General features: G+C 36.3%; 1 protein-coding gene across 1 annotated transcript in view; it reads left to right on the forward strand.

Annotated features, from left to right (window-relative positions):
* The window catches only part of ALDH1A1 (aldehyde dehydrogenase 1 family member A1), a 30,683-nt gene extending 15,436 nt beyond the window's left edge, over nt 1-15,247 (forward strand). Inside the window, exons 6-14 of the mRNA XM_015652293.2 lie at nt 146-207; nt 2,226-2,354; nt 4,862-4,975; nt 6,592-6,694; nt 7,252-7,436; nt 8,921-9,085; nt 10,864-11,021; nt 12,506-12,580; nt 14,655-15,247. Coding sequence (XP_015507779.1) covers nt 146-207; nt 2,226-2,354; nt 4,862-4,975; nt 6,592-6,694; nt 7,252-7,436; nt 8,921-9,085; nt 10,864-11,021; nt 12,506-12,580; nt 14,655-14,727 — 1,064 coding nt within the window. The 3' untranslated portion in view covers nt 14,728-15,247. The remainder of the gene's footprint in view (nt 1-145; nt 208-2,225; nt 2,355-4,861; nt 4,976-6,591; nt 6,695-7,251; nt 7,437-8,920; nt 9,086-10,863; nt 11,022-12,505; nt 12,581-14,654) is intronic.
* Nucleotides 15,248-23,513: the final 8,266 nt, after the last annotated feature.

The following is a 23,513-nucleotide window of genomic DNA, read 5'->3' on the forward strand; positions in this document are numbered from 1 at the left end:
TTCGCATAGTTAAGATTTTGAAAATATCATTTATAAGTAAAATTGTATGCAGCTAAGTTTGGTACCCTACTTTATCATCTTTCTGATTTAACTATTTCTCACAAATGTTTAATCTGAATGCCTGATTTATTTTTTTTTCCCTTAGATGGAAACTTTTTTACATTTACAAGACATGAGCCTATTGGGGTGTGTGGCCAAATTATTCCAGTAAGTTGGAACCATTTATGTAAACACAAATGTTCCTTGTTACAAAGAGAAATGCTTTAGAAATTTTGCCTGTGCAAGTGCATTTGTGAAACATTACCAACCACAAATTTTCAGGTCCTATCCCTCAGGTTACCATCCTGAGTACTGTCATTCTGATTCATCAGTTTGTGATGAGTCGCTTTGGTCCAACCTTGTCCCTCTCCTCCTGTATATGGAGAGAAAATAAATCTGAAAAGTATGGTTTATTTAAATTTAATAATTTTAAAGATGGAATTGTGTTTTGTTGAAACTGAAAGAATTAAAAGTAAACATGTAGGACAGTGTAATATTTACAGTCTAATGTTTATGCCTATGAGGCTATAAACAATAAGTTCTCTTAGACCTAGAATATCTGTTCTGCTCCACAGAGCATTTAGACATTTAGATTTGCTGGATCTTTGTTTATGGCTAAGAATCATTCACCATGATGGTGGCACAAGTTACAACACAAACATGTCTAATAAAGCTCCTGTCTGGCACACCTAAATTCCCAGTTTTGAACTTGCTCGTTTTAACTGAAGTTTCAAAAGGCTTACCTGAGTCTGATCCTTCTAAAGATTTGAGGATCTCAAGTGCTAAATTTATTTTTGAAGTCCATATAGTTTTGGTGGGTGTCTGTGAAAATAGTTGTATGCACTAGGCTCTCCTAATCCACCCACCCCTCACACAGGGTAATTATGAGCAGCCTCAGCTGATCTGCTTGACAACTCAACAGATTCTTAAAAAGTCATCTTGTCCATAAGGTCTGCTCAGATGGGTGGGTCCTGCTCATGTTCCCGATGTCTTTAAGCTGATCTTGAAAATTTGCTTTATCTTCAGAACGCCGTATTGATTTGGAGAACATTGCTTGAATATGTTTGTGTCCAGTCTCTAGGAGAGCTTGGGAAACTGCTGGTTTAGATCCTCTTGTATGTCAGATACAAGACATTTCAAGTAAAACACTCAGTCAAGCTGTGCTAAAGAGCTAGAAATACTAGATGTGGCCATTTAAAATATAATTATCTCCTGGAAGTCCAAGCAGCAGTTAGAACAAACACTGACTTCCCTTAAAAAATGTTAAGTATTTCTGAATATATCTTCATTTTCTCTCTGTTGAAATATGAACCAACAAATTGAATGTTTCTGTATAAACCAAAACTGTGAGGACTGTGTGTATGTTGCAAACCACTTTTGATAGCTCATCCTTTCCATTTCCTTTCATTTATGCAGCTCCACTTTTAACAATGAATATGCAGAAAACCCTTTAATCCCTCACTTTATATTATTTATGCTCCCATTATTTTTGAGGCTGAGGTGAGTCAAGCAAGAGACAAGGAGAGACAAAAAGAAGTGTTGCATGTATGTTCCTCCTAGCCCTTCTGATTGTAATACAATTTAAGATTAAAACTTAACTGCCTTTTTCCCCATTTCAGAAAGGTGTCTATTGAGCTGAGGCTCACGGCCTCAATGCTACCCAAACTATTGTAAATATTCTCAAAGCTGTTTTCCCCTGGTCATGTTGTCCCTCACACTGCAGAACATGGGAACCAAAGCATTTAGCTGCTCCTCAGTCTGTCTGAACAGCCCACAACAAACAGCTGCCAGCGAAACCTCCAGGGGAGAGGGCAGGTGCAACACTATGTCCCATTACATTTTCTCCCTTAGAAAACTAAATTGATGATGGATGTGACCATTTAAGATAGCAAAAATCCCAACTGCACCACTAATCCAACAACTGCCTGTAATACTTTGTTAAAGGAGTACACTCATTGTCTCTTGAGCTTGTAACTAAAACCTTGGATCCCCTGGACTTACACACAAAAATCCCCAGTCTTTGTATTACATGGTTTGCCAATTTTTTTCAAAACATCTTCATTCTGAAAGGACTTCAACAAAAAGTTCAGCCACCCAGTTGAAAATTTGCACTATAATAATAGAAAAAGCTGAGGTATTTTGGTGATGTATTAGAAATAGGATACACTCTTTCGTCTATCTTTCAGTGGAACTTCCCATTGGTTATGTTCATCTGGAAGATTGCCCCTGCCCTTTGTTGTGGAAACACGGTGGTTGTCAAACCAGCAGAACAAACTCCACTCAGTGCCCTTTACATGGGATCCTTAATTAAAGAGGTAAGTCACCTACAACAGAGTTATTTGCCCCTCTCAGACATGTAAGAGTATACTGCAGCTGAAATGCCACAAAGGTAATATAAGACAGGCTCACTGCATGCCCAGCCTTGCACTGTGGAACTTACCTTGCTGTAAACCAGTGAAGCCAAACCAGAGCAAAAGCATGTTTATCTTTCAGCCTAGTACACACACAAAAAAAATCCCACAACAGCAACTCAGTGGACTCCATTCTTTAGCAAGTATATTTGTATTACTAAAGCACAGTACCTTTCAAAGTCAAAAGCAAACAAGGAGTCAAGTGCAGAGTACTTGGAGGTGGATGGCAATGACTTTATTAGCATAGTTATCACAGAAAAGGACCTGTTTGTACAGCTTTTTTTTTTTTTTTTTAACTGAAAAAAGTTTTTATCCAGCTAGGTTTATTATTAACAGGAAGCTGTAAAATCGAACTGGTGACTGCTTCCAAACCTGTGAATTCTCTTCACACAGAAACTCAGAAGACACTTTGTGCTCCTGAACAAGAGGTGTGCCAGTTCCTTCAAAAAGTTAGCATCTCCAAAGTTAACTATTGTGCCCAGTCCAGCAAACACCCAAAGAGAACAGTAAAACAGATTCATTTTCTTTCCAATAAAATCAACAAATACAATCTAAGATGTTTCAAAGGTTGGCACAGATGTTAATAACCACCAGTGCAGTAACCTTGCAGAGTTTTAATGGAAATGACTTGGCACATTTTATAATTCTGCTTTAAAGCCATGATTCAGCAAAGCATACTGACTGGCTGTGTGTTAATATTACACAGAAACTAAATTATTATCAGAATGGAGCCAAGTCCTGCTGTTATTGCATCACATAGTAAATGCTATTAGATAATACTAGGAAGGATGAATAGCTTTAAAAAATATCCTCTATTAATTTTTAGCAATGAGTGTCTGAAAGCTTATTCTTCTGAAAAAAGTAACTTTACAGGAAAAGTAACTCAATTTTGTTATGATCTAATGAAATATCTGTTCTGGTATTCTGATTATTTGAAAGAAGTCAGAAGTGGGACTGTGATAAGTATCCAGAATATCTAAAAAACATTGGAGCCAAATCCCTGCCAGTAATCTTCAATAGCTGCTTTAGATTTGTGAAAATATCTGAAAGTCTAATTTAACTTTCTAGTTCCCAAATGTCCACTTTAAAAAATATTTATATATACTCACTTCTGGTAACCTTCACTATCTTGCTTCATAAACCTTACAAGGCTCCCTTACAAATATAAAGAGAAGAGATGTTAAAACAAATATGGAAATTAAATTCTCAAAACAAGACTTCTGTCACAAATTAAGAAACACAATGGTAAGCAAGTGGAAAGAACCTCATTGTCTCATCAACTTCAGGATAAACATTTCTCTGGAAAACTAAATGAGCATAGGAAGCATTGACAGGCTGTATCTGAGCATGAAATTGTAAGGAATAAAAGTTTCTTGAACAAAAGTAACAACCTGATATCTAAAATGCAGGCTATGAATTTTAGAAGCTCCGACTCACCACCTGAAATTCAGTTTTCCAAAAAATATGGACCTTCTTCATGCAATTCCAAAGTCCTGTTTAGTGTTATAAAGAGACTTATTTAAGTGATAAATCAGGATATGAACCTATTTGATATTTTAATTCCATGTTTCCTCCACAAGTGTCACTGAGATTATGCAGCTGCTTCATAATAATAATAATTATTTTTTATTATTATAAATATATAATAATAATAATAATGTCATCTACTCTTTGCATGTCCTTGGAGTTTGCCTGACAAGCTGCTGGAAGAAAATAGCTTATTTTGTGAAAAAGTAGCTTATTTTGTATTATGTGAATGGAACATATTTAATACGGATTTATAGGAGTCAATGCACTTGTTTTAAATATAGAAAAAGCTTATTTACATAAAGAATGTGCAAGATGTTGAAACTGTGCATATCTCAGCCTGCTTCTTTGCTCTTGGTAGCTGATCTGCCTTTTTTTTTTGCTCTAAACTCATATATTGCCCACTGTAATTTCAACCTACATCCAGAGTTTCATCATTTTTCTTAAAAGAATTTCAGTAGAAGATCATTAATTAAATTCCATCTAGCATGGATATTAATGTGCAGAAACCAGCAAATATATTTGTTGATTCAAACAGCTTTAACAAAAAATACGTGAAAGTAAGCAATATTTCATTATACATCTGAGTGAGAGAATTTTTAAAAAAATATACTTATTCAGAAAAGGCACTAACAAAGAACTAAAGTAACATGTTCTTTGGGAAAAAGTAAAAAAAAGAAGTAGTTCAATAACTTAAAAGACAGGTAAAAGAAAGAGGTGTAAACCATGTGAGAATGAAATCTTCTGGGGGCTCTAGGGCTGAGCCCTACATATGGCAAAGAAAAGGTGGCTGGAGAGCTGAAAAGGGAAGTAAGACCGTGTGATACATGTTCTTCTAGTTATGATCCTCCCCCAAATTTACAGGACTCTTTCTTTCAATTCAGGCAGGATTTCCACCTGGAGTGGTGAATATTGTGCCAGGCTTTGGACCCACCGCTGGAGCAGCAATTTCTCACCACATGGATATAGATAAAGTATCTTTCACAGGCTCTACAGAGGTAATATAATGAATGCAAGAAAATATAAGCAGGAAATGTGCCACTCTGATTCCCAGCAATGATTTAATGCTTTACTTATTCTGTGTAATTATTTTAACTCTTTTTTTCTTATAGCTGGTGGTTTGTTAAACAAAGTCTGTTTAATGATTTGTTGGTTATTATTAACTTTAAACATATTTAAACAATGTTTGTTGCTGGAAATTGCTGGGAAGACCTTCAAACAAAGGCAGTCCATGAGATACAGTAGGTTCTAATATAACAAGTGTATTTTAAGTCTTACTCATTTAAACCAAAACTTTTTCATAACATTGTTTACTCTCTTTTTAAGAAGTTCTGTTATATTTAATAACAGCAGGACAGGAAGGTACCTAGGAAATCTCATTCTTCAGTCTGCATACGTTTGGATGTAGTGACAGATTTTTGGTATTTCAGTGATACTTAGTACCATCTGGGTGGTCTTAGAAGACTGTTTGAATATATATCTGTTTAAAAGGAAGGTCACTGTTAATTTTCCCTAACCTTCACTCAGAAGAACTCTCAGTGCTATAATTGGAGATTTCTCATTGCAGGCTATGTATAGGATTAAGAATTAGCTATATCCTTGATACAGTCCATTGTATTGTCTGCCTACATGCATGCAAAATGGAAAAGCTGCCATCTGGTCCCTTAACTTCTTGGATTTAAACTCCAAAGATAAATATCGTTGCCCCATGTCAGGTGATCAGTACACACTGAGTGCAAGAGCTATGTTCACTCTCAGAAACCTTCAGCTCTGATGGGAAATCAAAACAACCCAAAACCCCTAGAAATCTGAGAAATATCCCACAGCTGTTCCCAACAGACAGTGACAACTAGAGTTCCCAGCTCTCCCAGTGACCCTCCACAGGCAGATGGACCAGAAGGGTGTATTCTAGAACTCGGTGACTACTGTCTTCTAGCAGTGGAATTTAGCAATGAGAAATGATGGCAGGAAGGCTGACAGAGGGAGGAAGTTTGCCTGATGGTTGATACACACAGGCTGTTAGAGACCAAAGCCACAAGAGCTACAAGCAGATTTTTCCTTCACAGCTTTTCCAGGGCACTTCATAGTAAGTAATTCCTTTAATCATGTCATCAGTAGAGAAAAGCAGGGTAGGGGCTCTAGCTTGCAGTGTCCACTTCCTCCTCTTCATTCATCTAAGAGAGAAATTGAAACAAGGAAGAGTGTCCATGCAGCCAGTGCAGATTGTCTCATAAACTTTGTGCAGTTAAAAGCCTTCTCATGCATAAAACAGAGGGATTTTAATCTAATGGGAGTAACTGGTGCAGCAGCAACCTGTGCCTCCTTTAGATTAGAGATGCATGAAAGTAGAGTGGTAGTAACCAAAAAAGCACCATGTATCTTTGGCAATTACTATTACAGGGGGAAACTCTTACTAGAAAACATTTCCATCTCATAAGGCACAAGTACCCTGCACCTGACTCTTTTCAGTTGTTTTATTTTAACTTATTTTACATGTTATTACTGGGACAGTAGAAATCTCTTAACCGATCTTTGCTTTTGTTGGAATCAGAAAAATATTATAGAGGTCGTTATGAACATTTTGGCATTCAGCTGTCCTCTCCCTATCTTTTAGGTTGGCAAACTGATTAAAGAAGCAGCAGGGAAGAGCAATCTGAAGAGAGTTACCTTGGAACTTGGGGGAAAAAGTCCTAACATTATATTTGCAGATGCAGATTGTTAGTAGCAATTTTATTTTATTAACTACTACACTTGCAAATCCAACTTGCTTTTCCCTTTCTTTTTCAGTAAATAATTTGAACCTTCTCAAAAAAGAAGTAATTTTTAATGTTTACTGATAATGCCATAATTTTAAGTTAGATTGCCACCAAAATTGATGGTTCTTGAATAGATATGGACCTCTGAAAACCTGTTCACTCTTAATGTAATTACTGTTCACCCTAATGAAACATGAATGAAGTTTTAAAAGCAGATAGAAAGATCTTAAACAGGTTTATTAGCTTTTTTGTCTGAATACTCTTCTTGTCACTCCTGACAGGGCAAATAATGTCAAATTTCCCATAGAATGTCTGAAGGTGTGTTCAGCTAGGTGTACCATGATCCTCTTGAGAAGGGTGGTTTGGACATAAACAAATGGTTGTATTTCTGTGTTTTAGAGGGCCATAAAAATAAGAAATGCTAGAAAGGGAAATTAGATGGGTGACAAAGGATAGTAAAGAATTTATGAAGTGACAATTCAGATTTATGATCTGACAAACTCTGCATTTCTTTGCAGTGGATGCTGCAGTGGAATTTGCCCATATTGGTCTGTTCTACCACCAGGGACAATGTTGCATAGCAGGATCTAGGATTTTTGTGGAAGAGCCTATTTATGATGAGTTTGTTCGACGAAGCATTGAAAGAGCAAAGAAGTATACTCTTGGGGATCCTTTGAAGCCTGGTGTACAGCAAGGTCCTCAAGTGAGTAATATTACATGTTTCCAGCATAATTCTGTCATGACATCACAATTTAATGTCTTTCTAAACTTGCTGTTGCAATAGCTTCAAGTCTAAGTACAGTTTTGTAGAGGTTAGTCTGCAGTACAAGGAAGAAATCAGAGTGATTGCTGTTTGTGGCAATATCATCGGTCTAAGGTCTCTTTCTCTTTTCTAGTTCTTTTTATTATTGAGGGGGAACAATTATAAAAAATTGAAATGCTTTGAGAAAGCTCCAATGCAAGATCTATAAAAGTGCAAGTACAACCACTCATGTCATGCTAGAGCTAGCTAGCTTTTCATTCATAGTGCCACTCTTACATGACTGGCTTGAAGAAATAGGAGTTACAATATCTTTTCTCTTTTTCAAGGTACTAGACTTTCATTATGCTGCTCTCAGTTTTAGAATAGTACACAATTAAAATGCAAGGGATTTTTTTCCTCAAAGATTATGCCAGCAGCTTTCCCATCAAATGAACATTAAAATGCACCACTAAAAAGTATTGCTTTCACAGTGCTGTGAACTCAGTAGATCAGAGCACAGTTACAATAGTTCTCATCTAGTCTTATTCTCACATCAGTTTATATTGTAGGATATGGAAAAAAAGCACGGAATAAAAAGCTGAGTAGAGCCAAAGAAAAAGTAGGAGACAAAACCACTCACATGCATTTTATTGAGTAAAATATTCTTTATTGGTTTTGACAATCATTTTGAGTAATAAAACACACCTAGTAAACCGGAAAAAATGCACTCCAAGCTGCACAAAATTTGAGAAATCAAAAAATATGATTTCAAATCCTGGAATATTCTCTGATGCAAGATAATAAATTCAGCTGAAGAAATTTAAAAGTCAAAGGGTAGGAAGATTCAAAGAAGTAATCTCCATTTGTCTGGTGTACAGCTAATATAAAATTAACAGACATCCTCTCTCATATTATTGTGGCTTTACTGAGTTTTAATTTCATGCTAACAATTTAAATGAGACATGTAAACAAACTCCTACTAAAAAATTAAGGAATTTAAACATGTGAAAAAAGCAATAATGAAAATATTTGAATGAGCATTTTTCTCTTCCAGTCTCATAATTTGCTTTTCTTAACTTATTTTTCTCTTTAGCAGCATTTAGCTGAAGGTTTACTATTTTATGGATTAGAAAAGTTACTCCTTTCAGAACTGGTATGACCCCATTTAATGGAAAATTTTAATCATGGGGTGTAGCTGTATTTTTAAATGGTAATTATGTTAAATGTCTCTCTTTGTCTTCATATATCTTGTTACATTTTGAGTAATTTTTCCTAGAAACAGAAAATGATAGCCTGTATCAGCTCTATTCACTGAGGTCTATTGCCACAGAGAAAAAGCCATATTTTTCTCCAGCTCACAGGGACACAGGTTTAGGAGTATAAACTAGAAGACAAACTGTTATCAACATGTGTAGTTTTCATTCCTGAAATATCTTTTCATTTAGATTGATAAGCAGCAGTATGAAAAAATCCTGGAGCTAATTGAGAGTGGGAAAAAAGAAGGAGCCAAACTGGAATGTGGAGGAGGTCCATGGGGAGACAAGGGCTACTTCATCCAGCCGACAGTTTTTTCTAACGTTACGGACGATATGCGCATCGCCAAAGAAGAGGTAAATAAATTTTCAGCAGTCTCTTCTCTCAGTGGAAGTCATCTGTTTAAATGTCTGTACAAAACATCCATTTAGAAGGTCAAGTGACTACATGAAAAATTTCTCATTAAAGATGTTTAAACACCATCCTGGTGGTGTTTAAAGTGCTTGTGTTGTTTTCTGGTGCCTGTTTGCCAGATTGCCCAAGGAGGGAGAGGAGTATGAGGCTGCCCTGCCAACAAAGGCTCCTGCAGTAGATAAATGCTGAGGTTTGGATTTTTGCATTGCTCCATACTGTCTCCCATATCAAAGTCACAGTGACCTTCAACACAGATGCAAGCCTTGGAGGCACAACTTGTGAACATTTTATGCTGCCTAAGGACCCCCTTGGTGCTTGTATGCACCAGGCAGCTACTTTGCAATATGAGAAACTGGTTGGATTGTGCTTCCAGAGGCATTTTGTTGGTGGCTTATTGTTTCACCCCTGTGGGGTTATTTAACTTAGATCAGTTTGCAGATGTGTCTACACATTATTGAAGAGTCTGCTACTGTCTCAACTAAGATAACTATGCTAGGCCACCAGTGATTGTCTGGAAGGAACCCGAGATGTTTGGGAGTGCTGAGCTGCCATCTCAGCTAGCTCTCTACATAAAGGCTCAAAGTCAAGTCATGACCTCTTCACTGTGTCTTTTTTTACATTTATCTTAATTAATAACCAATGCAAATGGGCTGCAATTAATGCCCATTATACTACATACTAGAAAACTGCTGCAGTATGCTAAACGTACTTACTACATCCACCAAGAGTCAACAACCTGAGTAAAAATGACCACAGCACATTTAGAATTAATTGTGACAGGGAGAGGGTTGTAAAACATGACAGAGCTGTATGAGACAGAATCTGGATTGTTTCCACCATACTGAGTCAAGTAGGAGACAGCACAGAGTTCTGATTTTTGTGCAGTCAGTTCTATTAGTTACCCCTTTGTTAGCAGTACAAGGACTGCTCCTCACATTATTTTAAGTGTAATGAACAAAGAAGCTACAGATAGCCAAGACAGTCTAAAGAATTTCTGAGTTTTGAAGCTCACAACTTGAACACTGGGGGAATGTTCAATGTTTTTCTGATCTTTGAGAATCAATCCTTACAACTCTATCTAGGAACCAGCACAAAAACCTCAGTCAAGTAGAAAGCTCGCAGTCTATAGAAATAGAACAAGTTAGATGTTGTAATGCCCCTCCAGCCTTGTGTTCTGTGATAGGCATGGGCACCTCTGGGTGCCAACTTTGGACAGTGGTAGCAGGAAAGTCAAACCTGAGGGACTATTCTCTTACCTGACACCCCTATGGAAAGCAGAATTAGTTGTTTCACTAGGAGTACATTCTCAGTTGTGCAGCTAACTGCAGGGATAAAAGTCTAATAGCAAATATAGGTGAAGGAAAAATTGAATGTTTTTCTCAACTTTAAAAATGGAGCTTGTCCATAAAACATAAGTTTCTTGGTAACCAGTATAGATAGCTAGCGCACTGTGAAACCGTGTTAACTACCTTCATGATGGGTGCCATTTAATCATTGTTTATTTGTTTTCATTGTTCATTTATTGTTTTATGAACTATTTACTGTAGGTACTCTTGACTTCATAATGAAAACATCTTTATGCAAGTTTAGACTATTTTTTAGAACTTTATTCCCTCTTAACTGAATAAATCTGGGAATAAGGCTGTTTAACAATTCATAAGTTACTTCAAATAGTAAGTTATTCCAGTTCACTTCATATGTTTACATGTGTTTGATACAGATATTTGGACCTGTTCAACAAATCATGAAGTTTAAAACCATAGATGAAGTTATCAAGAGGGCAAATAATACCACCTATGGCTTAGCAGCAGCAGTTTTTACCAAAGACATTGATAAAGCACTGACATTTGCAGCTGCCCTTCAGGCTGGAACAGTATGGTAAGTAATGTTTTTTTAAATTATTACTTCAGATGTGCAGGTGTCCACAGCACTAATTGTAAGACATATTCACAGTATTTTGCATTGTCTTTTGTTTTTGTATTTATTCCTTGTCATCTTTATAGAGGTAGATCATTGTAGTTTCTGTTTATCCTTCCAGCAAGTTTCCCTGTTTAATGTGTTACCAAATTATTACTTCTTGTTGGTCCTCATACAATTTTCCCACAAACTTAATCAAAAAAGGAAATTTACTTACTAAAAGAAAAGGAAACAAAATAAAATGCTGTGAGAGTGCCCCTTGCTTCGAGATCTGGGGATAACCCAATAGATAATTTGAGATCAGTTTTGGTATTGTGTGAAGAAATTAGTTATCTGAAGTTCAGTGGCCATTTGCCTTGGCAGAACATCCATCCAACAAGATTGATAAAATGTGATTGAACAAATAAAGGATATACAAGCTGTGAGAACTACTAAAAGGACAACTATTTCCAGCAGTGGAAAAGAAGAGGCAACCTATATGGAGCTAAGAAATTAAAGAGTGCAAGCTTGGAGGCACAGCAGGGTCCAATGACAATCACTGATGAAGTTCTGCATTTCCCTACAGTTATTTCAGTGCACCAGAAGGAGAACAACCAATTTTATTTGAATGCAAAACCTGTGTCAAATTTACATTTTATCCAAAAGCACTAGAAACCAGCACAAATTCCTGCCCAGGTCCTGTGATCTAAGAACATATTCTTTCAAAAAAATATGTTAACAGTGTTGACTTCAGAGTTGGTATTCTTTATATGGAAGAAAATTTGGAATAGAAGTGGAATACTTGGGATTTGCTCTTACATGATTGGTGGTCTCAGAATCCTTAACTATGAACAGAATCTCTTTTGTTGAAACCAGTAGACTAGCAGGAGCATAGAATATAAGATATGAAAATAGAGAATATTTGGTTTGACAAGGTTGTAAGACAAAAAGAGCTTCTCAGCTAGAAAATAGGATGTGCATTCTGCCAAAATTCTTCATGCCTAAAAATATGCCTGTGAAATTCCTTTCTTATTCATTATTGTGTCTTTGTTCTCAACCACAATAACAGAGTAAGGTTTAACTGAGTAGAATCAAACAAAACTTCCTAAATATATAGGAAGTTTATCTACTAGAATGATAAACTCTTCTGCAGAACATTTATCTGTGGATAATCTTTTGTGAGAGAGCTTATGTTCAAATTGGGAATTTTATTGCAATGATCAGAGAAAGATATGTCTCTCTGCTTGAAGACCCTTGCTGAGTTTTAGTACTCTGATAATATCTGTAGCTGGTTTTGATGCTTCATCGATCTGATCTCCAAACTACATATATTTTTGCAAATATATGCTTAGATACTGTTTGTGATTACCACTATAGGATTTTTAGAGGTGACAGAAAAACACTAATTTTTCAGAAGTGAAAAAAATTGTTTCACTCTGTCAAAAGTAATATTCCTATTTTTCCAGGGTTAATTGCTATAGTGCATTGTCTGCTCAGTGTCCCTTTGGAGGTTTTAAGATGTCAGGAAATGGACGAGAAATGTAAGTAAATATTTTTAAAATTGTAGATTCACAGGAAATTCAAAAGGGAATTCCAAACCCCAACTTAAAATACGCATAACTAGGATGTCCAATTTGAGATTTTGTCAAATTAGTCTCTAGAGGGCTTAGAGGCATCATGTTGCCAGAGGCAACATCAACCAGCAATTCGTCTACAAAGTAAATAAGAAAATTTCTTGGATGCACACTTTTTCAGTTGGCAGCCTACTGTGGCTGAAGTATGCTGGTAAACAAAACTGACCATTGTGTTTATGTTTATGTAGAGAAACTGTCATTTTCCTGAAGATAAATCTGTGGGTAATTTATGAAACCCCCTTTAAATGCTAGGTTTTGAAAACGTCCAACATCCTTGATCTAAGATTTTTCAATTAAAAATTCGTGAAACTAGTGTTTTACAGTGTATGCCAGCCAGGTCAAAAGTTATGGTGAAAATAATCCTCTGTAGTTTTGGACTTTTTTTTTTTTTTTTCCCCAGAATAGAAGCTGAGTAACATACAAATATTACAAACAAAACAAATTTTTTCAAACTTCTAAGTTTTTATTAAGTTTCAACTTGAATTATATCCTGTCTTTCTTGTTTTCAGTCTTTGCTAAGAATGTCATATGTATAAGAACAAAATATTTTTAAAGCAATGACGAAAAATCAGTACATGTAAGCCTTCTTTTTCTTATTCAGACAAATCCATAACATTTCTAATGAACCATGGAAGTGATTAAAAAATATAAGTGAGGCACTTCAGAGCTTCTTTTTATGTAGTTTCTCCAGAGATAAAGCCTAATGTTTTCATACTTGCTCATCACTGGATACAATCTGCTTCTGATGGCAAAGGTCCCACTGACTTCAAAGGAACAGTCAAGCCAATGTTGAGAGCTTTAGAAAACTGGAAATTGAAAAACCTTCAATAATTTAGGCCATTTTTATCAAAGACAGTTTTGCCTTTGTTGGGTGACAATAATTGGGAGATAATCAATTCTGAATGACAGCCTTTTTCAGAAATATCAATTGGATTTATTTGCTGGAAATAATAGACTATTAAAAATGCTTTCTATAACAGTACATTTTGAAGGAATAAATCTTTCATGCTAACAAGGTTTTCAGGTTCAAAGTCACAATTATCAGACGAATAAAAATATTCCCACTAAAGGTCGAGGAAAGAATCATCACCAGATAGATGTCTGTCATGAGAAAATCTTAAAAATATGTAACAACCATTTTTACTAGAAGGGGAAATATCTGTGAAAAGCCTACACTGAAAAAATTAGGATGTGGTTATGTTAAGCCACTGACTTCCTTGATCCACAGAATATAATTCTCTGAATAATTCTTGGAGTGATAACACCATTACAAATTAATCTACTGAATGTCATATATTAACAAAATTCATCTCCAAAATTGAAGGGAAACAGTGAACATTTTCAGCCAGTACAAGTGTCCTGAGCACAGATTTCTGCCTTGCTTGTATGTCTATCTAGTAAAACAGCAGTGAGGACTGCGTAACATTACGCTGTAGCAAACCCTTGCTCCATAGAGCAATTAGTTATGTCTAAATAGTTTATCAGATGTCAAATATTTAGGAACACAAACAAACTTCATCTCATCACCGAAAACGTAAAGGTGAAACGTGCTCATAAGACGTGAAAGATTTTAACTCTTTTTCACTGAGTTTTCATCATGGAATAATTTTGTCCCCATTTACTTGAGATGAAGCTCCTATTCTTTGACTCTGGAAAAAGTTTTGACATCAGAAGAGCTTTACAAATAACTTGCTGAACATACTTGTGATGATGTAACTTGTTCTTGAACTGCTGTACAGAAATACAATTTAGAAATGCTTTAATTTAAACACCACTCCCAGAAATAAAACTGCTGCCTCTCCCATTTTTCCTTTCAAAAGGTTTCCAGCAGCAGTCTAGCCGCACAGCTGCCTTCCAAATATGTCCAGTGTACGTGTTAGATATCTGGCCAATTGCACACTACCACTGAAAATCCCATCCAGAACAAAAATCATATAAAAAGCATTAGCATAAATGTTGCTCTTTGTTCTCTTTTATCTAGGGGAGAATACGGACTTCATGAATACACAGAAGTTAAGACCGTCACAATCAAAATCCCTCAAAAGAACTCGTAATGCTGTTTGAGGTGCAGAAATTAACATCTTCAAATGAATCTGAAAAGGCTATCTGAATTCTTAAGTGTTTTGTTGTCCAAGTGATTCATTACATTTTCTGCTTTCAGACTGTATAAGAGATACCTTCATACATTAACAATATAAGGAATAGCATAGAAAAAAATTAACGTGATTTATTATGAAAATAAATCTTTAATGTCTGGTTCACAGTTCATTTTAAAATTCATATCCAGAAAGATCTACTCTTGTTTGAAGTTGTAGTTCTCTGTAGTGTCATGAAAATTCTCCTTCTTCAGTATATTCTACAAGTACAGTTTGAATTTATGTGCTCTTTTAAGTGTTAGATGGCAAATTCTCCTTGTATTTTCTTTGTGGCCTTAACAAAAGCACTTAAGAGTAGTTAGCAGATATCTCTATGTTTCTCTAGATATATTTCTTAGACTATTAAAATTGTTCATCATGCTACATGAATGTAATCTGTATAATGTTAAAAGGTATTAAAAGTCACCTACAAAACCTAGTGCTTCTCCCTTCATTAGCTTTTTCTATTACACCAGTTAATCACTGGGCAATATGTACCACAGAGACACCGGTGGCGTGTTCAGGTAGTCAGAAATAAACTACATCTTCTATATGGGGGCTAAATATATTTTGCCAGTATTATAAGTGGAAAAACATGAACACACACAACAGTAGACAATTTGCAAAGAGCCAGCACTTGGCTTTGCAGTGGTAAGTGCATAACAAATCTTAACAGACATATGAGCAAGAAACTGTGAAGAGAAAGAAGAGGAGGAGAGGAAGGCAACCTCCTTTCTGATTTATACCTGCTACATTTTTCCTGTACTCACCTTCTTTCATGTAACTTTCCTGTTCTCTTCCCTCTTATTTCCTCCTCTAATCCATTGTCTCTTTTCATCCTTTCTCCTCATCTTTTCGTTATAACTGCATATTCTCATAAGGACCCTCTTTAAACACCTGTGTCCCAAGCAGATCACTAGCTCAGCTCTGGCATTTCACAGTTGTCTGGCAGCTCAGCCTCTGATGGCCTCTCAGCACCAGCAGCCACCAGATAAACCAGATAAGCAGATGTGTACTGCCCACAGACAGCCAGTACACAGCCTGCTACTGACAGGCTCCTATCTTCTCAGGACTGGTTCCAGAGCCACGAGTCAACTCTTGTTAGACAGGCTCAGCCTCAGAAGAAACCTTTTATGCAGTATGAGCTCTGCCATTAGTAAGAACATGGCACAACACAAATTTTTAAGCAACATGCATGGAGAATTTTCTCAGTAAAGAAGAAGGTTTTGTTCATTTGGATACAGTGGACATTTTTAATTTTTTTTTCTTTTTAATAAGATAAAACAAAATACAGATGAGACTTTCATCCTATGACTCTTCTTAGAATGTCTTTTTCCATGAGGAACTTGGACACAAAGTTGGCGGCATGGGTATTTCTCTCCACAGCCTCTACATTATCTATTTTTGAAACATACCCATGCCAAATCCCATATTCATGCCTCTAAAGCAACTTCATTAGACATAGTTTTCAAACAAATTGAATTCTGATCCCATTTAAGAATCAAGCTAATGAAGAAAAAGAAGGAAGTGTACTGTGAAATAATTAGCAGAGATTTTTCTGCAGACAATAGTAGACAGAAGAAAGCAGAGAAATAAAAACATATGCCATATGAAGTCAAAACAACAACAACAAAAAAATAAGCCGCAGATAAGAAAAGAATTACAAAATTACCTGAAAGACTTTAAAACTGGGACATAGTATTAGTGAAAACACAGATACAGTGAAGGTTTTCATGTTTTAAAATAAATTGAAAGATATTTATAGAGTTGGTGTGGGTCTCTACAACCTACAAAATCTCTACCATCGAAATTCTGCTTTTGCATTCGAGAGTAGAAATCTCAAAGCAGGATATATAAGCCAAATTGCATTAAGCCTACATTTGCATTTTGTCTTGGATCGGGAGGGCAATTCTAAAATTATATTCCTGATCTTCCCAACTTCCATTCTTTACCTGGAAGAAGGATACAAGGGAGAAAAACAGGGTTCCTTTTTGGTGGCATTAAGCCAGCAGGCTCACACGTGGTTTCTGGTATAGTCCAACAGCTGTCACCATCCAGGTTTTAGAAGCAGACTAGGGCTGGTCTGAAGCAGCTCTCCTCTGAATGGGTGCTATGCAGGCAGCTGCTTCCCTTCTCCTCAGAGTGTGCTTTGGCAGCACAGCACTGCAAATCCAGTCCCACCCATCGTGCCTGTGACTGCAAGCCCAAGCAAAGAATGACTTTGGAATATAATGCAAGGAAAGGGAAAATACAGCATAGTACAGGTGCAGGAGGAGAACCAACTGGACCCTTGTATACATGTATATTTTTCTCCTTAGAATGTCTAAAATATTTTAATAATGTTCCCAAAAATATTGTAAATATGTATTTTAGTTCCCATTTGACAGTCTTGATGGGTAAAAGAAAACTGGCAATGGTCTTGTTCTGTCAATTTTATTTTTTCAATGTGATCAAAATGTGACATCTAGTAGTGACTTGAAGACATATTTCAAATGCCTTGAGTCAGAGAAATGTTTTCATGTGTATATTATGCATGGTGGGGGCAAGGGAAGAGAAAGAGAGAGGGAGAAAGGGAGGGAGGCAAAGACTCATTCAGCCGAGGTTTAACACCCAAAGTTTTCATCAGAATCAAGTATAGATTTGGATTGATCTGATGATGCACTGAGGATGTTCCCAAGGAATGCCAATGTAAACAGACGCACTCTTTGTCCTCCAGTAAGCTTAAGGGATTCAATATGTGTGTCAGTCCTTTAAATAGTTGAAATGTGTTTAAAGTAGGCAAACAAGGGCTCAATTTTCAATTTCATAGTCCAGTTTGACTTACATGAGCACATTAGTTCACAGTGTATGATGATGTCCAGGCCAGAAAAAAGGAAGAATATGGCCCCATTTGTTCCTCAGCTGCCAGTTTACTGACTCAGAGGTCGGGGTGGATTTCTCTCAGAAATGCACACACCATTTGTAGTGTTAATAAAAGACATGTCTGTCTGTTAATAAAAGAAATGTCCTTTCAAAATTAGGTGTGTTTGTAACTATGTTCATAGTATTAGAGTCTCCATCTGATGGTGAAATATCTTTGCTATGTCTTTGAATTATATCTGTACATGGGTATGATGATTTGTGATCTGAGCAGGAATAAATGAGGACTTAAACTCTGCAAATGTTACACAGGTGATTAAGGAGGCCCTTTCTTTTTGGAATTGAATCATTATCATATTACTCCCATTATGTTCCAAAGCAGCACCATTGAAATTTACTGGAATGAAACATGAGAAGAGGACTAACTGATCTCTATGTAAATATTGCTTATAATGTCAGTGAAGTTGTAGTCAGTATTTCACAGAGGATGAAATTTAATGAGAGAAACGAGCTTGTTGCATGTCTTTTCAAGGCCCTGAAAACTGACTGCTAGTTGACAGCAGCAGTAATTAAATTTTAATTTTATTTTTGAAACCATGATACTTTTTCCTGCCGTTCTTGAAGGCAATGGCTGTCTAGGTAAATAATGTAGAGCAACATTCCAGCAGATTAAAGTGGGACTATTTATTTTCCTAGTGAACTCTGTTTCTATCCCCTTAACACTATTAAAGGCTCACCTTTAATATTCATGGAAGTATGATAAAGAACATGATTTTGCAGTCTTATTGGAAAGTTCTCTGTTTCAAGCAATTTTGCACCACACAGAAAAGCAAGCTCTAGAAACATGGACTCCTTAGGCCCATTTTCTGGCCATCAGTGAGGTGATGCCTGCCCCCTTCTCTGTCTCTGACAAACTCTTTGCCTTTAAGGGAGGGGAAGCTTTTGAATGGCAACAGAGGGATAGAAGGACCTATAGGCTATTTCAGTCAAAACAGTGAATTTGTAAGGAATTCTCATTCTGTTTCAAGTAAGAAAATTACTGATAATCCTTGACTACCAGATATGCAGGCCTTAAAACAGACAAGGGAAGATATGGGAAAATATTCAGAGCAAGAAAGGCATCTGGCTTGGATAAAAAGAGAAAATTCCCTGATGAAATAGGTTTTAGGGAGGAATTTGAAAGATGTGAACTTGGCAGCCAAAAGGTTTTTTGGGGAGAAGAGTAGGCCATCTGGGACATGAAAGATAAATGCAGAAAAGACATGTACAAGAAAAAAAAGGAAAAAGGAAGGGAGCAGTGACAGAAGTAAAAGGAGTCTGATGAGGAATGAAAGCAAAGGATCACCCTGAGATTCTGAAAGATCTCACTGTAAGATCTCATTATAATTTTGAAAGATTTAACATGAACTTTAGTAGATGAAGTGTTCTTCTCCAGCCCCTCTATCACCATGTTTGCTGTCAGACTGTTTTTGAACTGCCTGATCCATCTGCTCTCCCTCTTTTCATTCAAGTCATGGTACAAGTCTCTCACTATTAGTATTTTCTATATATTCCCTCTTAAAACTGAGACTTAGATAAGTCCTTATTATTAAAAGTCCACTGTCAAATAAAAGTAAAAAAAGTAAAAAAATGTCTCTGGAAATTTGGAAATAATACTTCCCTGTGAACTCAGTAGGAGGTCTGAAGGACTGAAGAATTACAACTTTTGATACGTTGAAAGGAAAACAGTGACTTCGTGAATATAACTCTCTGGAAACTAAAGTAAAAATTCTGGAAAACCAACTCAGTCAGTTTAATGTTGCATGAAAAATAGGGCAGGCATAATGATCCCATAAACAGAACTGTGTATTAGGTCTTTTGACTGTTGAAATCCAGCTTGTGAAACAGTCCTCAAAGAACAGCAACAAAGATGATACCTACACAGTCTTTTAAACTGGCCATGGAAGAGCAAGAGATCATAGCTGCTTTTGAACATTACTAGCAGGCAAAGCAGAGAGATTTGGCAGAAATATTAACCAGAACACCATAAGGTTGTCCATGATGGAAGCCGAATAGAAGTGGCCAGTTCTCCCAAGTAAAATGGTTAGTACCATGTCTTGATAGGACATTCATGGTTGTGTTGAGTTCTTCTTCCTCTTGGACTGAGATTAATGAGAGAAAGGCAGTTTTCTCTTGTTCAGACTTGGTTGTTTATTCTTCTCCTCTATATTACATATATATACAAGGTACAAGGAGCTACATGCACTAAGATAGAAAGGTGCAAAATGGCTAACAAAGATCTTCAAGGTCTTTTATATGTTCATTTACTCAATTAACAAATGCCAAGTAAGTTATTTTTCTTAGTGACCCAATGACCAGCACCTGTGTGCTGCACTGAGGCATTCTCTATCCAATCACTTACTACTACCCAAAAACCTCTAGAAGAAGAAGATGAAGAAAGAAAAAGGACAAGAGACAACACTCTAAATCTTCTATCTTGTCTTCTGTTTTCTAAAGTAATTTAAACTCCAAATTTTACCTTTTTCACCCACTGACTTAAGAAAACTTTCTAATTTACACACTAACACTTCTAGTTTTTCTATTTAACAGTTGTTTTCAGGACATTATATGAAATTCAGTGCTTTCTTGGATGTCAAAGCCAGGTATCAGAGATAAGGGCACACTCTCTGTGTCTCTGACTCCAACAGTACTGAGGATTTTTTAGAAGGAAGAAAGCTAGAACAGATAACAGGAATGAGAGGATTTGTTTTAATATTTTAGTTCATATTGTCATATTGCTAATATTTCTATGTGGAGCAAAAGATTATGACTAAATAATAGCTTGACAATTATCAATCCAAGATGCTAAGGACATAAAGAGCAATTTGACAAATTCTGACAAGCTTTCAAGTTATTAAACTACGTATTGCACCTGGCCACCTTCCTTTCACTATCAGTGCAGAAAAACCCCTTACTTTTTCACATTCTCTATAAGTACAGTTACATAAACAGCTAAAAAGCTTTGATAATACAGCATGGCCAATAGAGCACAAACTCTGCTGCAGCAAACAAAACAATGCCTTTGATCATCAAACCTTGCCAAATGGTACAAGCTGTCAAGGCCTTGTCTGTGGCCTTCTTGCATGTTGGTGACCTCAGTATTTTGGATTCTATATTCATTCTGAGTATAGCCCCCTATAATATGTAGTGCCCTATGCTTATGACTAAGGAGTACACTGTGGTGACAGCAAGAATGAGACTGACAACATTTGAGAAATATTAGAGATGTATTGCCCTTAGAAGAGAAAAATGTCTGACACAAAGATAAGTGACTCAAATGAGAAGCAACACTGTCCGCAATTACCTATATTCAAGAACAAGAAAGACTTTTTGGGAGTGTGATGAAACAAAAGTGTCATGTGAACCTTCTATTTGGAGCAGAAATACGCACAGACATGTTAGCACTACTTTAAAACCCATACTATGGACAAGCATGTGGTATTGCTAAACAATATGTGTGTGTTAGAGATCTGACTCATGCATAAAGGATCTTCAGCCCTTCTTATCCTCTGTGTTAATGGCAATCTTTTAATGGCAAAAGTTCCTGTGAACAAACAATCATGGTCAAAGTAAGAGTAAGGAGGTAGAAGAGAGAAGTACTCACAGCTCACAAAAACAAATTCCATGGAAGAAAAAAACCCCTAAACATGTAGCTTTTTTGTTAGTCTTCCCTTAATATGATTGAGAAATTAAATTTTGGAGTTCTTTACATGCAAATTAGCCATTATGGAAGAGTCCCCTCTATTGAGCTAAAGATACTTTGAGGTATGATAAACAGGTTGTTTCATGTCCTATATTTTTTCTGATTTTGTGATTGTTTCCCGATGTTTCTCTCTAGACATCAGCAAACAAACAGAAGAAGACAACTGAACACAATGATCTTAGAAGTCTTTTCCAACATTAATGATTTTATTCTACTTAAAAAAAAAAAAAGGGTGCCATTAACTCTAAAGAGAGGTCCAGCTCTATGAGAAATTATCTTAGGAGTCTAAACCTTACACTCAGCAAAGCAGGACATGTGTTTTTCTCACAATAGGTTTCTTCAGTCTGCACTGTGTAACTGCACTTATTACATTATCTTCACGAAATTATGTATAAAAGAAAAATGTCCGTGCATTCACTGATACAAAATAGATCATGTCTTACAAGATGTGATTATCTTAAGAACCACTTAGACAGTGTTCTTTTCTGAATATGATGTACCAGCCACCATTATCTAAGACAGCCCTTCTAAAACCTTCATTTTATCTTTCACTTTTTCCTGCCTCTGAGAATATATAGGCTTTATAGATAACTTTTTTAGTGCTAGAAATTGGGCTGTTTAAGTATGTGGCTTTATGGACACCCAGAGACCACCTTTAAATTTTTTTATCCAAATGAATAAATTTTATTGAGATTTGTCTGTTGCAGGTGCTATTTATTTTTTATTTTTTTTCCTGTTTATACTTTATTGTCAGAAAAACCTATATTTAAGTAGGCTTCATTCACAGTGGCTTCATTGCCTCTTTCTTTGCCCACTTCCCTAGCAAACAAGCAACTGCCTGTGAGAAGAGCGGGGTGAGTCAGTTTGATGCAGATTTTTGTGGGGGTTTATGGCACTAATGTACTAGGAAAGCATCTGGAAAGAAGAGATTCGCAGCTCATTAGGAATTCCTTCATGTCATATGAAAACCTGTATGGGACAAGCCAGTTGTGTATTAAAGTGATTGACTCCTAGGGTCCAAAACTTTCCATCATCACCAAATCTAGCAGAGCCTGATATTTTTCACTGTTAAATCTATTATTCAGAACTGTCCAAGCTGACACTGCTTTGTCAATAACAGAGACCACTTTTGAAAACTCTATAGTCTATACAAAATTTTCACTCCCATTTACTAAGAATTTTTAAATAGAATATTTTTGAGGAATTCCAGCTTTCACTAGCATTAATTTTGATGGCTCCAGGTAACCATGCAATTCAGACAAACATCTCCTATGAACATTGATATGCTCTGTACAGAAGTTATTCATTGGAATCTGGCATTTTACTCCCTCAGGACTGCTTGCATGGTGTTACTGCTTAAACTTCCAGAAAACACAGTTTCATCTGAAAGGTGCACTTTAACTCTTTTATACTTAAAGAAAATGCGCATCTTTAAAACTAATCTTTGTGTTGAATGGTTCCTGGAATAAATAATTTTGAAGATGAGACTAGTAACAGCGGTATTCAGCCAGGAAAATGTAAAAGGAATATGGCGACAGAAAAGAGAACACATCAGTTTAGAGAATCCAGAAGTTAAATATTTAAAACTAAAATTCTTGCTGTATACATAAGACATCACATAATTAAACAAAAAAAAAATCTGTCTACTTTTTTGTGTTCTCTGTGAGAAATCTTGCTTCTTTAGCTGATGCACAAACTTTTGAATGTGTGTCACACATATATGACAGTAAACTACAACCACCTGGTAAAATCTACACAAAGAGTACAGACAGATAATCCTGCATAAGTAGTAAAATATTTCTAGCAAAGATGCTGTGAAAAAAAATTATCTTGATGGTGAAAATAGTGAAAATTATGGAGAACTGGCTGAATGGTAGATGTCAAAGGCTGGTAGTCTGTGGGACAGGGGAGAGTTGGAGGCCTGTGATTATAGGTAACAGTCACACTCCACTTTTGGGCCCAGTATCAATGTCTTCGATGAAGGGGCAGGTGCCTCCTCAGCAAGTTCACTGATGTCTCCAAGCTGGGAGAAGAGGCTGACACCCAAGTGCTTCAGAGGATCCTCAGCAGGCAGGAGAGATGGGCAGAGAGGAACCTTCTGACA

Source organism: Parus major, chromosome Z (genome assembly GCF_001522545.3).
Source record: "Parus major isolate Abel chromosome Z, Parus_major1.1, whole genome shotgun sequence".
NCBI classification, from domain to species: domain Eukaryota; kingdom Metazoa; phylum Chordata; class Aves; order Passeriformes; family Paridae; genus Parus; species Parus major.